The sequence below is a fragment of the Schistocerca piceifrons genome, chromosome 3 (genome assembly GCF_021461385.2).
Source record: "Schistocerca piceifrons isolate TAMUIC-IGC-003096 chromosome 3, iqSchPice1.1, whole genome shotgun sequence".
NCBI classification, from domain to species: Eukaryota; Metazoa; Arthropoda; class Insecta; order Orthoptera; family Acrididae; genus Schistocerca; species Schistocerca piceifrons.
This window is the reverse complement of record NC_060140.1, coordinates 284,246,718-284,271,838: the sequence shown is the minus strand read 5'-3', so window position 1 is coordinate 284,271,838 and position 25,121 is coordinate 284,246,718. Positions and strand designations below refer to the sequence as shown.

The following is a 25,121-nucleotide window of genomic DNA, read 5'->3' as shown; positions in this document are numbered from 1 at the left end:
TACAACACGTTAACTACGGGCTTGGATCAGCGAGAGGGTTCGAGAGACACGTTCATCTTTTGTGTGTGGGATGCGGGGAAATCTCTACCTCGTGTCGACAATAACATGCCCATGAAACGATCAATGCGGATGGAATGGCTCAGCATTGGATTTTTCCGTGTTAGAGTGCCATTTACGGCTTCTCCAGAGAGTTCGAGGAATCCTTCGTGTATATTATTGAGTGTTGGCGGAGAAGCGGGGCGTTGCCCAAGTACACTACTGGCCATTAAAATTGATACACCACGAAGATGACGTGCTACAGACGCGAAATTTAACCGACAGTAGGAAGATGCTGTGATATGCAAATGATTAGCTTTTCAGAGCATTTGCACAAGGTTGGCGCCGGTGGCGACAACTACAACGTGCTGACATGAGGAAAGTTTCCAACCGATTTCCCGTACACAAACAGCAGTTGACCGGCGATGCCTGGTGAAACGTTGTTGTGATGCCTCGTGTAAGGAGGAGAAATGCGTACCATCACGTTTCCGATTTTGATAAAGGTCGGTTGTAGCCTATCGCGATTGCGGTTTATAGTATAGCGACATTGCTGCTCGCGTTGGTCGAGATCCAATGACTGTTAGCAGTGTATGGAAACGGTGGGTTCGGGAGGGTAATACGGAACGCCATGCTGGATCCCAACGGCCTCGTATCACTAGCAGTCGAGATGACAGGCATCTTATCCGCAAGGCTGTAACGGATCGTGCAGCCACGTCTCGATTCCTGAGTCAACAGATGGGGACGTTTGCAAGGCAACAACCATCTGCACGAACAGTTCGACGACGTTTGCAGCAGCATGGACTATCAACTCGGAGACCATGGCTGCAGTTACCCTTGACGGTGCATCACAGACAGGAACCCCTGCGATGGTGTACTCAACGACGAACCTGGGTGCTGGAATGGCAAAACGTCATTTTTTCGGATGAATCCAGGTTCTGTTTACAGCATCATGATGGGCGCATCCGTGTCTGGCGACACCGCGGTGAACGCACATTGGAAGCGTATATTCGTCATCGCCATACTGGCGTATCACCCGGCTTGATGATATGGGGTGCCACTGGTTACAGGTCTCGGTAACCTCTTTCTCACATTGACGGCACTTTGAACAGTGGACATTACATTTCAGATGTGTTACGACCAGTGGCTCTACCCTTCATTCGATCCCTGCGAAACCCTACATTTCGGCAGTATAATGCACGACCGCATGTTGCAGGTCCTGTACGGGCCTTTCTGGATACAGAAAATGTTCGACTGCTTTCCTGGCCAGCACATTCTCCAGATCTCTCAACAATTAAAAACGTCTGGTCAACGGTGACCGAGCAACTGATTCGCACATTAAGCCAGTCACTACTCTTGATGAACTGTGGTATCGAGTTGAAGCTGCATGGCCAGCTGTACCTGTACACGCCATCCAAGCTCTGTTTGACTCAATGCCCAGGCGTATCAAGGCCGTTATTACGGCCAGAGGTGGTTGTTCTGGATACTGATTTCTCAGGATCTATGCACCCAAATTGCGTGAAAATGTACTCACATGTCAGTTCTAGTATAATAAATTTTTCCAAAGAATACCCGTTTATCATGTGCACTTCTTCTTCCTGTAGCAATTTTAGTGGCGAGTAGTGTATTTTGAAAATTTCTTTATTCACAATAGATCTGAACAAAAAGACATTTTTCAAAATATATCGCGTTCCCCCATTTTGACAGCTTTGGATCCCTTTATAACTGTCCAACATGGCTTGTGAAGGATCGAATTCTACAGACGTTACAGTAGTCCAATAGGCGCTGTTGTGGCCAGCTTAGGTGACTTGTCATAGGGGCATGCTCTGAGACTGTGCCGGTAGGTCATTGTCAGAAAACCTGTTCAAAGGTGTCGACTCTTAGGCGTCATCATCAAAAGCAGTATCTTTTCACAAAAGTAACACGTCAAACAGTCTTCAGGTAAACCGACGGCTGACGTGGTACTTTCGTAACAAGATACTGATATGATGACGATTCATAAGAGTGGACACCGATAAACCGTTATAAGTCCACCGAATACAGTTCATACTTCCGTACTAATACGAGGGTGAGTCAGATGAAAATCTTAAATTTGTAATAACAAATCGAAATTTCGCGCCGTTATCCTGTAAGTTAGTAAGCGGTCTACAAACAGCGTGCAGAATGGCCTGTAGGTGGCAGCATAGTGTAGATGCACACATTCCGTCGCAGTATCAGTATAAAGATGGCCGCCCCACGTGCGACCTGCACCAGGGAAGAACAGCGTCCTGTTATTCGGTTTTTGCGTAGTGAAGGTGTGAAAGCTATTGAAAGTCATCGACGAATAAAGGTTCAGTACGGTGATGCATGTCTGTCACAGCAGCAAGTCTATGAATGGAGTAGGAAGTTCGCAAATGGTATGACTTCAGTGGAAGATGCTCCTCGTCTAGGTCATGCACAACGAGTTGTGTCCGCCCCTGGTAGCTGAGTGGTCAGGGCGACGGAATGTCGTGCCTAACGGCCTGGTTTCGATTCTCGGTTGGGTCGGAGGTTTTCTCTGCCCAGGGACTGGGTGTTGTGTTGTCCCTATCATCATCATTTCATCCCCATCCAAAGACTTGCACCAGGTGAACGGTCTACCCGATGGGAGGCCGTAGCCACACGGCATTTCCATTTTCACAACGAGTTGTGACTCCACAGAACATTGCAGCAGTTGAAACCATAGTGAAGGAAAACCGCCGAGTGACACTGAATGACATTGCAGCATGTTTACAGATTAGTCATGGGTCAGCACACGACATTCTGCGTGATGTGCTCCAGTTTCACAAAGTGTCTGCAAGATGGATGCCTCGGCAGCTGACTCCTGAAATGAGAGAACGACGTGTTGATGCTTGTGAAGAACTTCTTCGGCGCTTTGAACGAAAAGGTGATGGCTTCCGTGCAAGAATCGTTACCGGGGACGAAACCTGGGTTCACTTCCACCAACCGGAAACGAAGAGAGCTAGCAACCCAGAACTTGCCCCAAGTGATTTCCATATGTTTGGACCACTCAAAGACGCAATGGGAGGAAAGAAGTTCCGTTCTGATGAAGAGGTACGCCACACGGTGGATAAGTGGTTGCGCGGACTACCAAAAGAAATTTTTCTAAAGGAATTTATGCACTTCGTAAACGCTGGATGACTTGCATTGAGCGTGGGGGAGATTATGTTGAAAACTGATACAGCTTTGTACCACTTCTGCACAATAAGTAATATTTAAAAAAAAATTTAAGGTTTTCATTTGACTCACCCTCGTTTTATAACTCCGTCTGCCACGTTTCCACGGCTAAACCGCTAAAACGATTTTGATGGAATGTGGTATGGAGATAGCCTGAACCCTGAGAAAAGCGTATGCTACTTTAGAAAGTAAAACAGTAGAGTACAATGTATAGCTACTTCAATAGCACGACGCGCTATGAGGCCCCCCCTCCCCCCCCCCCCCCCTCCCCCCGCATAGATTATTGGGAGCGACCCTGCGCATGCTGCTACGTCGTGCGTTGGGGCAGTTGGGGTGGGGGGGCACACATCACGAAGCACCATTATAAACTATATATCGAAATTATCCTCTTGAGATAATTCTGTAACTTACTCGGTGTCCAAATTGAGGCTGGCTAGTCAGTGTTCCTTCACTAATGATTGATGTCTGTCTCGTCGGTGGTCCCTGGCCACGTAGATCCGGCAAGTCGGTCGTTATGCATAGATTAACACGGTACGCCCGAACCGTCGAATGACCTACTATGCTCTGTACCGACATTAATCACTGGAGAGATGACTGCAGTCAGCCTCCGTGAGAGACCGTGAACACACTGGTCGACAGGTGACGGGGACGTTCCGCTATCCGTACCCTGCGTTGCTAGACCGCTGACGTTTACTAGCCAGTCACGCCGTAGCCTGAGAAAGAGCCAATTTGCCAGACCGGTGTTTCTGGCGGCGGCCTCTCAGCACCTGATTTATGTGCGGAGCGGACGCGGCAGACTTACGACCAATAAGCCGACGGCGACGGCAGCGGCAGCGAGGGGAGGAATCAATTGACCCGCAGAGCCGCAGCGGCACAGCTGCAACCAGCAGAGCGCAGCGCTGGCAATTACTGCCGCAGCGGGTAAAAACACAGGCTCCACACCGCGTCCTCCACAGTCCACCGTGCACTAGCAGGCTGCAGGTGGAGTCCGCGAGCTGCAACTGCAAGCGGTTCGTTCTGTCTGCCAGTAGGATGAGTTGTACAGCAGGTTTATCAACAACAATATCATAATCACCGTATTCCGCATCATACGACCTTTGCTGCTGTGTACCAACGTCTGCGTGAGACCGGGCCATTTAGGAGGTTACCTGGACAGGGACACCGTCTCACAGTAAGAACGCTGCAATTTGAGGAAGTTGCTGGAAGACGTCCGCTCGCTACAAGAGAACACATATGGTTCCAACATGACGGGGCGCCGGCGCATTTCAGCCGTCGTGTGCGTCGATTCCTGGAGCGACGGTTCCCAGAAACGTGGACTGGCAGAGGTGGTCCTGTATCATGGCCTGCTCGATCTCCAGATATGTCCCCTCTGGACTGTTTTGTGTGGGGAGAGATGCGGAACCTCGTTTAGGCAACTCCTGCTGCATCAGAAGAGGATCTGGTTGCCCGGATAGTAGCAGCAGCACGAACAATTCAGGATACTCCTGGGGTTTCTTCCCGTGTCAGACAGAACATGATCCGACGGTGTAACCTTTGTTTACGTGTCAATGGAGGCATTTTTAAAAAATCTAGTGTAATTGGAATTGGGTTGTGTTAATGTGCTGTCTCTTGGGCATAAAAAAATGGAAAAAGTGTTTGTTGGTTTAATTAATTTGCTGCCGGAGAAATCTTCCTCCACCGGTTTAAATACTCCTCATAGGAAAAAATGACATTAAGAAAAAATATTTGTTTTGATGTCCCCTACAACCTCCCAGAGTTTGTCGGTTTGAATACTTTTCGCCCTGTATACAAGGTGATTTAGCTACCCATACCGCTGGGTATTATGCAACCCACAACGCCTTCAAAAACCACGCGCGAGTTTTTCGTATTCTCTCGCTCATAATGCGCTAACAATAAGTCCCACAGACAAAAATGAACAGCACCTTCTTGTAGCAAATTTAATGCAGTTAAATTCTATACTTCTATAAGGTTTCCCTGGAGGCCACAGTTTTCGAGTTATTCAACAAAAACGTAATTGGAGGTATTTTTGTACTTTTTCTTGAATAATTCGAAAACTACGGACTACAACGAAAACGTATTGCAGTACAAAATTTAGCTTGATTAAATATCCTACGAAAAGGTCCTGTTCATTCCCTCTGCAGGACTAGAAGTTAAAACGTAACAAGCAAGAAAAAATGAAAATCATTTCCGTAGTACATTACTGGCCATTAAAATTTCTACACCACGAAGATGTTCTACAGACGCGAAACTTAACCGACAGGAGGAACATGCTGTGATATGCAAATGATTAGCTTTCCAGAGCATTCACACAAGGTTGGGGCCGGTGGCGACACCTATAACGTGCTGACATGAGGAAAGTTTCTAACCGATTTCTCATACACAAACAGCAGTTGACAGGCGCCCCCTGGTGAAACGTTGTTGTGATGCCTCGTGTAAGGAGGAGAAATGCGTACCATCACGTTTCCGATTTTGATAAAGGTCAGATTCTAGCCGATCGCGATTGCGGCTTATCGTATCGCGACAGTGCTGCTCGCGTTGGTCGAGATCCAGTGACTGTTAGCAGAATATGGAATCGGTGGGTTCAGGAGGATAGTACGGAATGCCATGCTGGATCCCAACGGCCTCGTATCACTAGCAGTCGAAATGACAGGCATCTTATCCGCAATGGCTGTAACGAATCGTTCAGCCACGTCTCGATCCCTGAGTCAACGGATGGGGACGTTTGCAAGACAATAATCATCTGCACGAACAGTTCGACGACGTTTGCAGCAGCATGGACTATCAGCTCGGAGACCATGGCTGCGGTTACCCTTGACACTGCATCACAGACAGGAACCCCTGCGATGGTGTACTCAACGACGAACCTGGGTGCACAAATGTCAAAACGTCATTTTTTCGGATGAATCCAGGTTCTGTTTACAGCATCATGATGGTGGCATCCGTGTTTGGCGACATCGCGGTGAACGCACGTTGGAAGCGTGTATTCATCATCGCCATACTGGCGTATCACCTGGCGTGATGGTATGTGATGCCATTGGTTACACGTCTCGGTCACCTCTTGTTCGCATTGAAGTCACTTTGAACAGTGAGCGTTACATTTCAGATGAGTTACGACCCGTGGCTCTACCCTTCATCCCATCCCTGCGAAACCCTACATTTCAGCAGGATAATGCACGACCGCATGTTGCAGGTCCTGTACGGGCCTTTCTGGATACAGAAAATGTTCGAATGCTGCCCTGGCCAGCACATTCTCAAGATCTCTCACCAATTCAAAACGTCTGGTCAAATAGTGGCCGAGCAACTGGCTCGTCACAATACGCCAGTCACTACTCTTGATGAACTGTGGTATCGTGTTGGTGCTGCATTGGCAGCTGTACCTGTACACGCCATCCAAGCTCTGTTTGACTCAGTGCCCAGACGTATCAAGGTCGTTATTATGGCCAGAGGTGGTTGTTCTGGGTACTGATTTCTCAGGATCTATGCACCCAAATTGCGTGAAAATGTAATCACATGTCAGTTCTAGTATAATATATTTGTGCAATGAATATCCGTTTATCATCTGCATTTGTTCTTGGTATAGCAATTTTAATGGCCAGTAGTGTATTTGAAGGCCTTGCGGATTGTATAACACCCATAGGTAGGGGCAGCTGAACCATTGTGTATATAAGAGGCTGTAAGGCACCTAGATTTTACGGACCTTGCATGAGCTTGATCCATAACGACAGGACGATACGGTATGAGATTCTCAGCAAATAATAATTACATTATAGCAACGAGAGGCAATTCCAGTTAATCTCATGTAACGAAAACTAACAAAACAATATCTACCAATATATGGACTGGCATGAACAAACAAATTAAACTGAAACACATTTTGGAGACGAACCGAGGAGGTGACTGATGATATAGTGAAACTCCCACTTAGCAAGAGAACGGCGAGGTTCAGTGCAGAAAGGGATGAGGCCAGAACAACACACTATTCCTTTTAACGTAAATACGGCCGGGACCGAGGGTAAGTGGCTGCACGTCAGTAACAGGGCTAGGCTGCGACCCAGCTACAAAAATAAAATTGTATTCACCTTTAGCGAGACGGTGATTGGCTGAAGCCATACTTGGCAATGCAGACACGACAAGGTGCAGATATCCCCATTAGACGAGTATAAAAGCATTCTGAGACCTAAAATTTGTATCTCTCTCTCTCTCTCTCTCTCTCTCTTTCTCTTTCTCTCTCTCTCTCTCTCTCTCTCTCTCTCTCTCTCTCTCTCTCTCTCATCTCGCGGCAGACTGCAGAAGAGTGTGGAAATAAGTGAGGCCATTGAGAGCTTTGCTTTCTGTGAATTGAGGACGATACACTTCATGTATTGTGGCGACAGATAGCAAAGCGATAGTTAATATTTCTGCGGGAATTTTGCTGGCAAAGAAATTGTGCACGACGCTCCAACCCGCAGCGGGTGGGCAATAGCCATTATTTCGACTAGGGAAAGATCAACGTTCTACAGAACGCAGGAAAGTTGCGACTGAGTGAATTCAGTCAAGGCCAGAGTAGGGAATTAGCGTTTCAGATCCAGCATGGGGACAACGCCTTTGCAGATGCCTGTTGGTAAAGTAGCGTCGCACATTAGGCCACAGTAAATGTTGAGATTTTGCTCTCTGCAACTTACGTATGCTTTGAGCATTGAATATCAAAAGCTAGGATACTAACCTACCCTCACATTGAGTACATTAATGTATTTTTCATTGGTTCAAAAAGTAATTATTCACCACCAACTCAGTACACTGATCAGCTACAACAATGTACACTCCTGGAAATTGAAATAAGAACACCGTGAATTCATTGTCCCAGGAAGGGGAAACTTTATTGACACATTCCTGGGGTCAGATACATCACATGATCACACTGACAGAACCACAGACACATAGACACAGGCAACAGAGCATGCACAATGTCGGCACTAGTACAGTGTATATCCACCTTTCGCAGCAATGCAGGCTGCTATTCTCCCATGGAGACGATCGTAGAGATGCTGGATGTAGTCCTGTGGAACGGCTTGCCATGCCATTTCCACCTGGCGCCTCAGTTGGACCAGCGTTCGTGCCGGACGTGCAGACCGCGTGAGACGACGCTTCATCCAGTCCCAAACATGCTCAATGGGGGACAGATCCGGAGATCTTGCTGGCCAGGGTAGTTGACTTACACCTTCTAGAGCACGTTGGGTGGCACGGGATACATGCGGACGTGCATTGTCCTGTTGGAACAGCAAGTTCCCTTGTCGGTCTAGGAATGGTAGAACGATGGGTTCGATGACGGTTTGGATGTACCGTGCACTATTCAGTGTCCCCTCGACGATCACCAGTGGTGTACGGCCAGTGTAGGAGATCGCTCCCCACACCATGATGCCGGGTGTTGGCCCTGTGTGCCTCGGTCGTATGCAGCCCTGATTGTGGCGCTCACCTGCACGGCGCCAAACACGCATACGACCATCATTGGCACCAAGGCAGAAGCGACTCTCATCGCTGAAGACGACACGTCTCCATTCGTCCCTCCATTCACGCCTGTCGCGACATCACTGGAGGCGGGCTGCACGATGTTGGGGCGTGAGCGGAAGACGGCCTAACGGTGTGCGGGACCGTAGCCTAGCTTCATGGAGACGGTTGCGAATGGTCCTCGCCGATGCCCCAGGAGCAACAGTGTCCCTAATTTGCTGGGAAGTGGCGGTGCGGTCCCCTACGGCACTGCGTAGGATCCTACGCTCTTGGCGTGCATCCGTGCGTCGCTGCGGTCCGGTCCCAGGTCGACGGGCGCGTGCACCTTCCGCCGACCACTGGCGACAACATCGATGTACTGTGGAGACCTCACGCCCCACGTGTTGAGCAATTCGGCGGTACGTGCACCCGGCCTCCCGCATGCCCACTATACGCCCTCGCTCAAAGTCCGTCAACTGCACATACGGTTCACGTCCACGCTGTCGCGGCATGCTACCAGTGTTAAAGACTGCGATGGAGCTCCGTATGCCACGGCAAACTGGCTGACACTGACGGCGGCGGTGCACAAATGCTGCGCAGCTAGCGCCATTCGACGGCCAACACCGCGGTTCCTGGTGTGTCCGCTGTGCCGTGCGTGTGATCATTGCTTGTACAGCCCTCTCGCAGTGTCCGGAGCAAGTATGGTGGGTCTGACACACCGGTGTCAATGTGTTCTTTTTTCCATTTCCAGGAGTGTAGATTTAAATGAGCTGATAAAGGTTTTTAATAATCATTCTTTCTTGTGACAAAAAATTTTTTCGTGTGTAGAGATAACGATTTTAATAATCGGCATTTCAATGTGTCCAAGAATTAAATATTTTGTTATTGAGGGTCAAAACTAATTGAACACGATTGTTGTTTTTCACTTGACTCCTGAAAGCACAGTTTATAAATTATATGTAGAATAAGAAAGGGGATAGCTGTTTTGTCTTCCTAGAAAAGACCCCAAACTTTCACTTTTATTAATTCATGCATTCTAGTTACGTGACGGCAGCATTTCTAATGATTTTTGTTACGATCCGCACCTGATATTAACTGCCTTACAGGGCCAGGGTCATATTTATTTAGAATGTCTGTTTAACACCCTGTGCTTGAGAAGACAGTTCAGCTGTTTTGTCCAGTTGCACACTAAGTGGTAAGCTAATTTTGCACACATTAGTACACTCGCTGTGCAAATACAAAGGTCGGACTTACAACAAGGTGGTCAAAAGTTTTCCTGTTGAGGGCGCTGCTGCAGCGTATGTGCAGTGTAGCATGACACTGGTGCATAAACATAAGCACCGAGCTGTAGACAAAGGATTAATGTGACATTCAAGTCTTTCTAAAATGTGCCGGTAAATGCGGAATCGTGAAATATGGCTACGTTATTACCAAATGCGCCGAAACTGGCTACCGAAGAATAGACACCAGTACCAACCCATCGGAGAGTGAAGGACGTGTATGGGAAAGCATACCTGTCGAAAACCACGGTTGTGGCAGGGTGCGTCAAGAGGTGCTGCTGCTTCGTGATAACGCACGTCCTCATATTGCAAGCGTCGTAGCGCAGAAGTTACGCCACCTCAATTGGGAGACAGTCAAGCATCCGCCTTATAGTCCTGATCTCTCCGCATGCGATTATCACGCCTAGGGCCCTTAGAAAAGGCCTTGGAGGATCGGTGATTCCTGTCGGACGAGGATTTGTAGCGGGTAGTTGCGGACGTCTTCACGCAGCAGGGTATTCAACCTGGTGCGTCGTTGAGCTGATTGTCTCAATGCTCACGACGATTTTGCGTGGTTGGCATACCGCACGGCCGACGAACGGAAACTTTTTGATCATCCCCTTATAGTGCAGCAGGAAGAATGCATCTACATAAGTACTCTGTCGGCTGATCCCGGCGGAGGTTCGAGTCCTCCCTCGGGCATGGGTGTGTGTGTTTGTCCTTAGGATAATTTAGGTTAAGTAGTGTGTAAGCTTAGGGACTGATGACCTCAGCAGTTAAGTCCCATAAGATTTCACACACATTTGAACATTTGACCAAGTACTCTGTAATTCACACTTGAGTGTTTGGCAGAGGGTTCAGCCAAAGACCTCAAGACTAATTCTCTACCATTCTACTATGGAACAACGCGCGGTAAAAGCAAACAATTAAATCATTCTGTACAACCTCTGATTTCTTTATTTTATTCCCGTAACCATTTCTCCCTATGTAGACGGGTCTGAACAAAATATTCCTGTGCAAACTCTGATTCCTCTTATTTTATTACGATGTTAATTTCTCCTTATGTTGGTGGACATCAACAAAATGCTGAAATTTCGTGAAAAGATCTCGTCGCAACGAAAAATGCCCCTGTTTTGATGATTGCCACTCCAACTCACGGTTCATATCCGTGACACTCTCTCCCCTGTTTCGTGATAATACAAAATGAGCATCCCTTCTTTGAACTTTTGCGATTTACTCCAGAGGTCCTGTCTGGTTAGTATATCATACCCCACAGCAGCACTGCAGAAGGGGAGGGACAAGTGTAGTGTAGGCACTCTCTTTAGTTGATCTGTCGCATCTTCTTTCGGCCATTGAAACACAGTCTTTGCTAAAAAATGGTTCAAATAGCTCTGAGCACTATGAGACTTAACATCTGAGGTCATCAGTCCCCAAGACTTAGAACTACTTAAACCTAACTAACCTAATGACATCACACACATCCATACCCGAGGCAGGATTCGAACCTGCGACCGTAGCAGCCACGTAGTTCCAAACTGAAAAGCCTAGATCCTCTCGGCCACAATGGCCGGCCAGTCTTTGCTGCGCCTTCCTCTGCCCAAGAAAAAATCCCTGGAAGCACCGGAAATCGAACCCGGCTTCTCTGCATGGCAATCAGTTGCACTGACCATTCACCTTCGGAGGCCGATCTCTTATCTTATAACGCTACTTAATATTAATCATACTTCTGTCAAACCACATCTCCAACACTTTGAGCCTCTTCTTTTCTTCTTTCGCACAATCCATGATTCAGTTCACACAGTGCTGTACCCCTGATGAACAGCCTCAAAAATTTCCTTCTTACTCTAAGACAGGCCACTGTTTGGTGAGGAATCCTTTCCTTCCTTATGCTGTTGTGGTTTTTATATAGTCTTTCTTAATCAGTAGTGTGTTATTTTGCTTCCAAGATAGTAGAACTGTTTCACTTCATCCTCTATATAATCCCCAGTTTTGATGCTAATTTCGGCGTTGAAATCATCCCCACTGCTTAAATACATTCGTCTTCGTTCCTTTACTCTAAGTTCATATTCTGTGCTCAGTAGACTGTTCATCCCATTCAACAAGTCCGGTACTTCAACGTCACCTTCACAAATGACAGAAATGTCATCAGCGAACATTATCACTGTACCCTTTCATCATGAATTTTAATCCCATTTCTGAATTTTTACGTTTTTTCCTTCATTGCTTCTTTGATGTACTGGTTCAACTGTAGATAGGAAAGACAGGGGTCCTACCATACATCCTTTCCATTATCAGCATATCTCTCTTGGTTTTCCATTTTTAACGTTCCATCTTTCTTATTGCACATACTGTTTTTCCTTATTTCTGAGGATTACAAAGATCTCAGATCACTTGCACCATGAACAAGTATTTCAAAAGGTCTACTTACTTACTTTCCGTGTCCGGAACTAGACTTCAGACTTCCAAAAATCAGCAGCCAATATGGCCTTGTCATTTGCCTCCCATAAGTCATTCATTGTGCGGGGCTGGTCTAAATATGGACAGATAAGCAGGTGTTTAGAATCCTGGACAGAACCACACAGACAGAGAATGTTCTCATTCTCTTTTAGGAAACCCCAATGCTGCAGGTTTCTCTTGCACTTTGGCACTTCTACCCTCATACGGTTTAGGGTTCTCCAGACTGTGTATGGTATGTCTCCACCAGGCGCCAGTTCTTCTTTTACATCTTTATGGGGGTCTATCACCTTTTCAAACGATTGTCTGCAGCCGACCCTTCCAGGGCACGGGTACGTGACAGGAAACTCTTCCTCGAACAAAGCCGTCGGTCAGCAGGCTGGTGTCCATATAAAGGATGACGCATGTCCCTTTCTTGCTTGGTTTTTTCGGCTCCGGCAGCGGTGTCACGTCGTACGTTGGGCGGTGCGATCCCCATGATTAAGTACATCTTGTGCACTGGGGCTGGCCTCAAGCATCCGGTAACAATCCGTGCCATTTCATTCACCGCGACATCAACTTTTCTCGCGTGTGTTGATGCAGACCATACTGGAGCGGCGTATTCCGCGGCTGACACACTGAGCGCAAGGGCTGAAGTTCTCAGGACTTTTGTGTTTGATCCCCAGGATCCGCTGGTTAGTTTCCTGATGATGTTGTTTCTAGTTGAGACTTTTTCCCTTGTGGCATTATAATGATGTTTATAGGTCAGTGTGCAATCCAACGTGACACCAAGATATTTGGCCGTTTTACAATTCTCGAGACGTTCACCTCTCCATATTACATTTAACTCACGATTTGCCTCCCTGTTCTTTAAATGGAATGCGCAGACCTGCGTCGTGGAAGGGTTCGGCCTTAGGTGGTTTGCCTCATAATACTGGGAGAGAGCTTCCAAGGTACTGGTTAATTTCTCCTCTACATCCATAAAATTGTTACCTTGGGCTGCAACTGCAGTGTCATCGGCATACATAAATTGGCGTGTGATGTTTGGCACCGGTTGGTCATTTGTATATATATTATACAGAGCTGGGGCGAGGACGCTTCCCTGAGGTAGGCCATTCCTCTGATTTCTCCACCTGCTCTTCTTGCCCTGGAGACAGACGAAAAATCTCCTATTATGCAGGAAAGGTCTGATACTATGGAAGGAAGATTATGTGTAACGTGATGGCGCGATTTAACACATCAAGGTGATCCCTTCAGCATGAGAGTTGTTGACATTGCTAAATAGGCACATGCGTGTTCCACGGAAATGTCTATGTCGTAGAGTAGTTGTTGCAATGCTCAGCAACTGACGCACTACTGTATGTCCGAATGCCTACGTTGCAGGGGCCAGTTCGCGTCGGTGTGGCGGTGCCGGTCTCGTGAGACTGGCCAGGTGTTCGCCGCCAAGTTCTCCAGCCGCACGCGCTACGGAGACGACTGCAGTGCCGAGATCCGCCACGAGATCGCTCTGCTGTCGCTGTGCGCTCCCTCGCCCCGCATCGTGCGCCTGCACGACGTCTTCGAGACAGACAACGAGATCATCATTGTGCTCGAATAGTGAGTACACCGCGCCCTTCACGAAACTTCAATCAACTGTACAACATAAGCTACTCAGTTAGAGATTTATATCATTAGTAAACAAAGTATAATGTTGAAAGCACAATAATGAGTAGTTTAATCTTTATATATAAGTGGTAGTGTCCTGGCTAACTGACTGATTCACCATCGCCCAGCCCAAACTGCTAAGGTTAGGAACTTGAAATTTGGAGAAGATGTGTATCTTATATTGTAGGTGTCATTTAAGAAGGGCTTTTTGGAAATTCCAACCTTAATGGGGTGCAGCAGGGGAAGAAGAGATTTTTTGGAAAAAGTCGCTATTAAGGCAATTTTGAAGCTAGACGTGCGAAAATTAGGTTTGGTTTCTCGGTCAGAAATAAAGAAACACATGTTTCAGCATTTTTGGAAATTTAATTCTATAGGGGTGAAATAGTGGGCGAAAGCTTTTTTTGAAAATATATCATCATTAAAGAACTACTAAAGTATTTTTAAAGCTGCAACTGTGATCACTGACATTTGACATTTCGGCTACAAATAAAAAAATACGTGTGACTGTGTTTTTGGAACCTGAACCTCTAAGAGGGCGAAATAGGGTTCAAATGGCTCTGAGCAATATGGGACTTAATATCTGAGGTCATCAGTCCCCTAGAACTTAGAACTACTTAAACCTAACTAACCTAAGGACATCACACACATTCAAGCCCGAGGCAGGATTCGACCTGCGACCGTTGCGGTCGCGCGGTTCCAGATTGAAGCGCCTAGAACCGCCCGGACACACCGGCCGGCCTGGTGAAATAGGGCTTGAGATTTTATATGAAAATATTTATGAAAGCATTTTTAAAGCTAAATCTAATAAAATTTAAATTTGGCTTCTCAGTCAGAAATAAGAAAAATACGTATTTACCGTTTTTGGAAATTCAACCACTAAGGGGGTGAAATAGGATCATACTGGTCGTTGGTTGTGTTCCAAAAATGAACAGCATAAACACAGAAGTGATGACACTTTCTGCAGGACCTGACCATCATTTTGCAGGACAATGCTCAAGCACGTACAGTGCAAGCTGTTACTGATTCGTTTGACTGATGGGGCTGCTAAGTGCTATACCACCTACTGCACTCCCCTGACTTAAGCCCTCGTGAGTTCAACTCGATTTCTAAACGGAAGGAAACACTTCACGGCATTCGTTTCAGAACTGCTACAAATTCGTCGAGCAATAGACCGCGCCGCTCGAACTGTCAACACAACTGCCACTGCTAAGATTATCCTTCGACCTCCACATCGCTGGCAACGGGCTATACACAATGCTGGTGACTACCTTGAAAGTCAGTAAAACTTTAAAACACGTATCTATTTTGTACGAGCTGTAAATAAATAGTAGCCACTATTAAAGTTCCAACCCTCGTACAGACTCGGATGTAGACAGACTGCAGCTCCTCAGTATCCTGCCAGTGACGCGTAATCAGCTGTTTCCTTTAACCAGAACTGAGCCAGTACGGGCGTTCCACTTCATGTCTCACTCACTGTTAATTTAAAATATTTATGGCAAAGATGACTCTAGCCGTATTAAAGGCTACCAGGCTACTATGTTTCGTGGAGTGGACAACATTGCATTTCTCTACATCATGATCTCGTTGCCAGTCTTTGTACCAAGGTAATATTTTTGTCAAGATCTCACGGATGTTACGCAACTTATAACTGCTAGGCGTGGCTTTGGTGGCTGGACGAAGCACAATGTAGAAGCGGGAGAAGTCAGGGTTCGAATCCCAGGCAAACAGATTTAACCTGTTGGGAATATTAAACGGTATCAGTGTCCAGCTAGTGCACAAAAGCTGCAGTCGTGTTCCCTGTGACCTTGATATGAAGCGGACATTAAGCCGCAGTTAAAAACTAAAAATACGTCTCGCTCATACGTGGAACGAGATTTGGCCAAACGTGGCCTCTGTGTGGCCGGGCAGCTGCCGACCTTGCGCAGAAGCCTGGACCTCTGCTAATGGAAGCTTGCGCTGGCCGTATCACAGGCCATGCCGTCTCTCAGGATTAATAACTTTGTAATCAAATTACACGTCCCGTGGCTCCGTATTTGGCGGCAGGGGCCGTTTAATCTCTCGCAGTGGCGGCCTGCTACGTTCGTGTAGCCACTTCACAGACTAATACTCAGCCTACCTCCTTCATAATCTGTAATTGTGTTCGTGAGAGGGAGATTCTGGCCAGTTGTCAAGGCTAAGGGAGGGCCTTACATTTTTTCGTCGAGTTGCCAGCCTTTCAGTCAGTGTGATGAACTCGCCCATTATATCTTGTGATAATCTTTTCATCTTTGTGCAAGTGTATTACATGACCGGCTTTACATGCTCAGAGCACTGCAGTTTTTGCCTCTTTGCTCTCCTTCGGAGGTTAACTGGTCCAAGATGCCGTAGCATGTGTCCCGCCAATTTGCTCCTACATCTGTTCAACTTTTTCGCACACTTATCTTGTCTTTTTCCGTGTGATACTAATTTTTTTTTATATTGTATCTTACCTATTCACTTAGCTTTCAATGCCATCCGATAACACTTCAGTTCATTTCCGCCATTAAAGAAGCCAGGTCTGTATCATACTTCCCGCAGTGCCGTCCGTGAGTACCAGAAGAAAAATGTAATAACATCTGCAAATTCTTTCTACTGTGTCGAAATCCGCAGATTGCTGCCATGTGGTATAGGAAGCCAAGAACGTCGAAAGACGCGTGATCAGTAAGTAAGACAGTAAGGATATGCCAGACGCTAGATGTCACCGTGCTTGTGGTCGAGTTCTCTACAGAGACGTCAAACCACAGTGCCGTGATCCTTTGCAACGGCAGCCATTTTGGTGCTTTACAAAGCTGCAGCAGAAACTGCTTAGAATAAATTTGTGATGCAGAAAACTTCGAAATGGGGCTCTGGACTGCACTGACTTATAGTAGCACTCGTCAAAAGGGATCCTGATTGGTAACTTCCTTTCCTGAAACTATAAAGTCAAGAACAAAACATGCAGTGTTGGCGTATTTGCTTTTGTCTCTGGTTCTTCGGTCGACGTTTAACGCTTTTCTTGACGTTTCACCAGCACGAGTGGCTAGCGTTGTCATAGATTGCTGGTGGCAGTGGGGGGTGAATCTTTGACAATGCTAACCACTCGTGCTAGTGAAATACCAGGAAAATCGTTAAACAAACGTCGACCGAAGAACCCAAGACAGAAGCTAACAGGAAATACGCCAACAAATGAGTAATGAACTAAAAATTTGTACCACGTGAAAAATACTTTGTTTGCCTTCCCCCTCGTTCGTGGAAAGTCAATCAAATTTTTGGATTTTATACAACAAAAATAACTCACAGTCGATATTAAATTTACAATTTACTTTTTTCTTCCCCATATATACGTAGGGTGAAATCTAATGGCCTGTCAACACTTTTGGGACGTGTAAATGTAATCTCACAATACTGTTAATTACACTACCACTCCAGAAGAATGTTGGAATCTATAGGATGCTGTTATGCTTAGTATCAGTCTCACATTATAAAGGAAAATTTGGGGAATCTTCGCTGTTAGTGCTGTGGTTGTGTATTATTAATTGCTTACCATTGGAGTATAGCGCAGTGCCTAATGGACTATAACGTCAAAGGTATGCGGTTAAATCTTGTCATTTCTGAGATTTTCGCCTACTGCTGCTGTCGTCACTGACAGTGTGTATTATACGTGAAATATATTAAGTTGCACAGTGGTTCAGAGCCCGCAAAAAACTGCGGGCTGGGCCCGTATGACTGGTAGTGTTAGTCAGTTCAAAGGACAGTGGAAGGCGCTCTGGTTTCCAAATCAGCTTTGGGCTGGGGACTGGTTTACCTTATTATGCTCAGTGTCACTTTGTAGCCACATAGTTGAAATATTATCCTTATCGTTCCAAAAACTGTCACTGGTCATCTACCAGTAATTACGCATTTATGAGATCAGTTTAATTGTTTACCTTCACACACCTAATGATGTAAGTGTGGGGAGTATATTAATTCCCACTGGCAGAGGCTGAACACTCTCAGGCAAGGAAGCACTAGCAGAGAAGGAAGTGAGACATGGTAGTAGCCTATACCCTATGTTTCTCGACCTGTAGACTGAAAAGGCAGTAAGAGAAACTAAGGAGAAAAACTGGAAGGAAATAAAATTATAGGGAGAAGAATCAGAAACTTTATGGTTTACCACCACACTGCATTTCTCACAGAGACGGTAAAGAACTTCGAAGAGCGGTTTAACGTAATGGGTAATGTCTTCAAAAGAGGTTGTAAGATTAATATAAACAAAGTAAAAAAAGGATAACAGAATGTAGCCGAATTAAGTCACGCAATGCTAAGGGAATTAGATTAGGAAATGGGTCACTGAAAGTAATAGTTGAATTTTGTAAACTGGGCTACAAAATTATTCAGGATGGCCAAATTAGAGAGGATATAGCAGCAAAGTGTTTCTGAAAAGGAGAAATATGTTAAAAGCGAAGTCTTTTCTGTACTTATTTGTCCAGATATGGCCTTTTACGCAAACAAAACATGGGTGATAAATAGTTCCGACAAAAAAAAAGAAGTTACGGGAAGATAGTGCTACTGAAGAATGCTGAAGAGTAGATGGGTGGATCGGATAGCAGAGTGGTGCTCAGTCGAATTCTACATCTACATCTACATACATACTCCGCAATCCACCATACGGTGCGTGGCGGAGGCTACCTCGTACCACAGTTAGCATCTTCTCTCCCTGTTCCACTCCCAAACAGAACGAGGGAAAAATGACTGCCTATATGCCTCTGTACGAGCCCTAATCTCTCTTATCTTATCTTTGTCGTCTTTCCGCGAAGTGTAAGTTGGCGGCAGTAAAACTGTACTGCAGTCAGCCTCAAATGCTGGTTCTCTAAATTTCCTCAGTAGCGATTCACGAAAAGAACGCCTCCTTTCCTCTAGAGACTCCCACCCGAGTTCCTGAAGCATTTCCGTAACACTCGCGTGCTGATCAAACCTGCCAGTAACAAATCCAGCAGACCGCCTCTGAATTGCTTCTATGTCCTTCCTCAATCCGACCTGATAGGGATCCCAAACTCTCGAGCAGTACTCAATAATAGGTCGTATTAGTGTTTTATAAGCGGTCTCCTTTACAGATGAACCACATCCTCCCAAAATTCTACCAATGAACCGAAGACGACTATCCGCCATCCCCACAAATGCCATTACATGCTTGTCCCACTTCATATCGCTTTGCAATGTTACGCCTAAATACTTAATCGACGTGACTGTGTCAAGCGCTACACTACTAATGGGGTATTCAAACATTACAAGATTCCTTTTCCTATTCATCTGCATTAATTTACATTTATCTATATTTAGAGTTAGCTGCCATTCTTTACACCAAACACAAATCTTGTCCAAGTCATCTTGTATCCTCCTACAGTCACTCAACGACGACACCTTCCCGTACAACACAGCATCATCAGCAAACAGCCGCACATTGCTATTCACCCTATCCAATTCGAGAGAAAAGAAATTAATGCCACAGCGGAACTAAATGAAGAGGTCGGTGGACAGGACACATACTGAGGTATCAAGGAACAGTCAGTTTTGTAACTGAGGGAAGCTTGGGAAGTAAAAAGTGAAGAAGAAGACCAAGGCTTCAACACAGTGAGAAGGCTCAAGTGGATGCAGGTTATGCAGAAATGATGAGTCCTTCACGGGATAGACTAGCGTGCAGAGACGGTCAAGTTAGTAGGGCAATGTTAACTTATTAGTGATTTTATAAATGTTCAAATGTGTGTGAAATCTTATGGGACTTAACTTCGAAGGTCATCAGTCCCTAAGCTTACACACTACTTAACCTCAATTATCCTAAGGACAAACACACACACCCATGCCCGAGGGGGGACTCGAACCTCCGCTGGGACCAGCCGCACAGTCCATGACCGCAGCGCCTGAGACCGCTCGGCTAATCCCGCGCGGCAGTGATTTTATAAGGAGAGAGGACTAATTTCTGATAATGCATTGTTTCTTCGTGTGTTTGCAGCGCTCCGGGCGGCGACCTGCAGACTATTATCGATGACAACCTGGTGCCTTTCGAATCGGACGTCGTCAAGTTCGTCCGCCAGCTTCTAGAGGGCCTGGTGTATTTGCACGAACGCCGAATCGCCCACCTCGACATCAAGGTAAGGTGTCTTCAGTCTGTTGCGCGCTCCGGCTTTGTCTTCATTGAGTGTGATCTCCTCTGAGGTTTTGTACCGTGCCCGTCTTCAAACGGTGTGCGGTATCAGGCAGAAGTTACAGTGCAGCGCCACTTAGCGACCAGGGATAGTTCAGAAGCAACAAACCAGCTCTGTCACACGTGTGTAGTGGCTCTGGAGGCACAACGCATAAGAAAGCGATGCTGTACATTACTGCAAGGATCAAAATTGTTTGTTCAGTTAGCAGAGAGAGAGGGTGGATATAAAGACAGATTTCAATGTCGGCGACAGGAACCAGTACCTGTTTCAGAACAATCGTTAATTGTTTTCTTGCACTCATCTGTTTATCACGCAACCGTGCACCCAGCGTTGGATTCCTCAGCATAGAAGACACTGACAATGGCAGCGCCACACCTTCAAAAAACCAAGTTCATTAATATTCAACATCAACAATATTAATTATATTCTAGATTCTAAGAAGGTAATGCTCCAACCACAGGGAGCTTCACGTACAACGCAAAAGTATGTCTGCAGTTCACACGGAACGTGCACTGGGAAACGACAGCTGGCGCATGACGGCTCGACCCGTCTTCCCAATGTTGAGCACAGACCAAGGGTCAGTTCGACTAACTTAGGCTTCCCTTTATTTACAGCGGGTGCTCAAAATGACGTCTCGCTGCGGCTTGAGCAACCTGACAGCTTCAGAAAATAATGTCAGACACTCAACCGAAACTCTTTAAATCTCAAATCGAATACTGTCTTCTAACTCTGTTTGACTTGTGGCCCCACAAATGTTGGAAGTGGTAAGTGGCTGGCGGTTGTGGGGCGGGGAGGGGGGCCTTTAAAAAGGAATCAGAGCGCATGAGCATAATAGAAACATAAGGAAATATTACTTCCTGTCAAATACAACAAAAAAACATGAACTCAATATCTAAAACAAAATGTCGACTCGACAAAATTTTTGACTCTTAAAATAAATGTTGCTAAGAACAGGAAATCACGAGGTAAATCAGCGAGTCTACAACTAATTTACTACACAAGCTGGAAAGAACAATAGCGAAATAAGATTGGTGGGTGCAAGTCCAAGATACAATTCGCAAATAACATACAAATGAGAACTGACGTGATACAGCTAAACCTAATACAGGTTGGTTCTTGCAGACAAGATAACAGCAACCAGCTACTTTTTATAATGCTATTTATTTACATAAATAGAGCTGTTTATATAAACAAATAGCATTATAAAAAGTGATTGGTTGCTGTTATCTTCTCTGCAAGAATCAACTTGTATTCTGATATAGCCATGGGCTCAGAATGTCAGTTTCCGACAAAAAAACCTAAAACTAATATTAATTCTGTCAATTAACTAAACGCAACAAGAAATAGAGAACTTAGACAACATAGAGACAGGTCTATTGTACGCAGAACTTCAGACAAGATACACAAGTCCATCAAAAACAAACACTGGGCCAGCAGATTAGTTATAAGATCATCCATTAAAACACGGCAATTATATAAGCGCACACACCAAGGATCTAATCAACATACACTGAGATGACAAAAGTCGTGGGATAGCGATAGCCACTTACACAAATGAGGGTAGTCTCGCGTACAGCAGCTATAAAAGGGCAGTGCATTTGTGGAGCTGTCATTTGTACTACTCAGGTGATCACGTGAAAAGATTTACAACATGATCATGGCCGCACGACGGGAACTGGCAGACTTTGGACGCGGGATGGTAGTAGGAACTACACGCATGACACATTCCAGTTTGGAAATCGTTAGGGAATTCACTATTCCAAGATTCACAGAGTCAAGAGTGTGCCGAGAATACCAAATCTGAGGCATTACCTCTCAACTCGGGCAACGTAGTGGCCGCCGGTCTTCACTTAACGACTGAGAGCAACGGCGTTTGCGTAGAGTGTCAGTGCTAACAGACAAGCAACACTGTGTGAAATAACCACAGAAATCAATGTGGGACGTACGACGGACGTATCTGTTAGGACAGTACGATGAAATTTGGCGCTAATTGAATATGGCAGCAACCGACTGACGCAAGGGCCTTTTCTAACTGCAGGACATCGTCTGCAGTGCCTCTCCTGGGCTCGTGACCGTACCGGTTGGACCCTAGACGAATAGAAAACCGTGGCCTGGTCAGATAAGTCCCGATTTCGGTTGCTAAGAGCTGATGGTGGAGCTCAAGTATGGCGCAGACACCACGAAGCCATGGACCCAGATTGTGCAAGCTGGCGGTGACTCCATAATGGTGTGGGTTATGTTTACATGGAGTGGACTGGATACTCTGGTCAAACCGAACCGATCGTTGACTTGGAGACCATTTGCAGCCATTCATGGACTTCATGTTCCCAGACGACGATTGCATTTCTATGGATTACAATGCGCCATGTCACTGTGCCAAAATTGTTCGCGATTTGTTTGAAGAACATTCTGGACAATTCGAGCGAATGATTTGGCCACAGACATCGCCCAATATGTCTCTCTCTAGCATGAAATAGAAGGTGTTGATAAATTACAATGTTCGATTTCGTGAGAGTGATTGCGCCCCACGAGCATGATGTAATCCTGGACAGAAAGAAGGTCAGCATCGGTCGTAATGTCATCTCTCTTTTTTATTCCACTGCACATCTAGATTTTAACTGACAGTGCAGTTCTTATCAGCGCGTTATAAAAAGTCATGTAGACTGATCGTAATTACAGCGATACACATTCCAGTCTAACTCACCCATGTACAAGTTGGACTAATGCTTGTACATGCCTGAGTTACACTGGAATGTGTGCCGCTATAATTACGTTCAGTCTATATGACTACTTATAACGCACTGAGGAATGCTCTGCTTTCAACTGAAATATAGATCTCCAATGCAGTAAAGCAGAGGGATGACATTACAACCGATACAAACCTGCTTCCTGTGGCGATCTATACGTTAGTTATACAAAAGTAACCTTAAGCAAGTAAATAACTTACAGAAATGTTTCATGCAGCACCCAATGCAGTATATCTTCAAGTTTCATTCCCACCTAACACTACTAGTTCCCTGCGTTCCACTAGGTGGCATGCGCTATTCCAACAATCATCATGGAGTCGTGTAATGGTGCCGATCGTGCACAGTGGTGTTTATGGTTCCATGAATCCAAATCCGCTGCTACAGTTCAGAGAGAATTCAGGACTAAATATCACAAGCCATCACCTCAAAGACAACCTGCTATAATTGGTACATTTTTCTTTCACTAAATCTGGCTATGACGCCGGGTCAGGGTCGACCAACAGTGTCAATGCAGGAACTGAACAAGTTTGGCAAATTTACATTCGTAGTCCAGGTAAATCAACGAGACGTGGTGGCTTGAGATATTTGGTCTTGAATTGTCTCTGATAGTAGCAGTTTTCGATTAAGAATCATTAAAAACAACACTGCACAAACTCTGCACGTTTATAGGACTCTATGATGACTGTTAGAACGAACTCGTTCGCACATGCCACCTGGCGGGTACGTCGGGAACTAATAGTGTTAGGTGGGAATGAAACTTGAAGGTTTAGTGCATTCAGCGCTGTACCACACATTTCTTTATGTTATTTACCCTTTTCACAATTAATGGTTACTTTTATATAACTAATCGGTAAACATATTTATAAATGTCTTTACCAACGTATCGCCCCATCACTGGAAAAGCGTACACCACAAAATTGCTATTTGAAGGCAAGCCAACATTCCATATACGTCTCTGTTCTTGCATTGTTCAACAAAAATAAAAACCCACTGATCGCCTTGTAATCAGAAATTACACGACAAGAAAGGAAAACAAACATATACACATTGTTAACCGACACGCAATCTGCCAGTGTCCAAACAATTGGCCAAATCGTGCAGTGGACGGTGATATTGGTTCAACCCAGCGAGGAGCTTTCGTCGTACGTTAAACACCAAGTATTCACTAGATCTTGGTACTTGTAGATTCATCCCTCAAGACAATGTCAGTTCACCGGACGATAAAAAAAGTAGTCATCCCATAAGAAGTGCACACAAGTCGGTTTGTAATGCTGTACATGATGAAGAACTGGTACCGTGTGGTCATGGTAGCGAAGTGGTGTATGTGTGCCAATCGGTGGTTGTATGGATCAGCGCAGCAACATGGATCCACATGGCGACGTGACAGAATGGAGCTGTCGCCTTTTTCCGTGCTCATTACCACACCGTTAATGAAGTTGTTACATTTGTTGGTTTATCAGTGTGGAGTGTCCAACGTGTCTCCGTGGAATAGTATATACACACAGGCATGTAGCACCGAGTTTGAATAGTGGTTGTCAAACGATCGTAACGAACAGTGACGAGCGTCACGCCTTGACAATGGTAGTCGGTTTGAAACCCGACAGGAGCTGCTGCTGTCCGTGAACGCCAGTCCATTTCAACCAGCTTCCGAGTGAACACTGCGAAGTGAAGGGAACAGCGCGCAAGACTGGTCCCTACCTCGTCTACACGGTAGTTCCTCGCTGTCGTCGCCGGACGTCCATTGTATTCCAGCATGGCACCATCCTCAGTCTGGAAATATTTTTATGAAGTCATGAAGCAATGAAGCACAATGCTTCATTTGCTTTAAAAGATTAAAGATTTCCTGTCATTTCTATGAAGTTGTGAAAGAGGAAGGAAAATATAGTTGTGTCGTGGTCTTCAGTCCGAATACCGGTTTGATGCAGCTGTCCACGCCATTGTATCCTGTGCGACCTCTTCACCTCCGAATAACTACTGCAACCTACATCCTTCTGAATCTGCTTACTGTATTCATCTCTTCGTTTCCCTCTACGATTTTTATTCCCTACACTTCCCTCCAATATTAACCTGCTGATCCCTTGATGTCTCAGAGTGTATCCTATCAACCGATCCCTTATTTTGGTCATGATTTGCCACGAATTTCTGGTCTCCCCACTTCTAATCAGTAC

At 45.7% G+C, this 25,121-nt stretch overlaps 1 protein-coding gene across 1 annotated transcript in view; it reads left to right on the top strand.

Annotated features, from left to right (window-relative positions):
- LOC124788592 (serine/threonine-protein kinase 17A-like) overlaps nt 1–25,121 on the top strand; it is a 405,621-nt gene that overhangs the window by 211,982 nt on the left and 168,518 nt on the right. The window contains exons 2-3 of the mRNA XM_047255862.1: nt 13,767–13,979; nt 20,014–20,152. Of these exons, the coding sequence (XP_047111818.1) occupies nt 13,767–13,979; nt 20,014–20,152 (352 nt within the window). The remainder of the gene's footprint in view (nt 1–13,766; nt 13,980–20,013; nt 20,153–25,121) is intronic.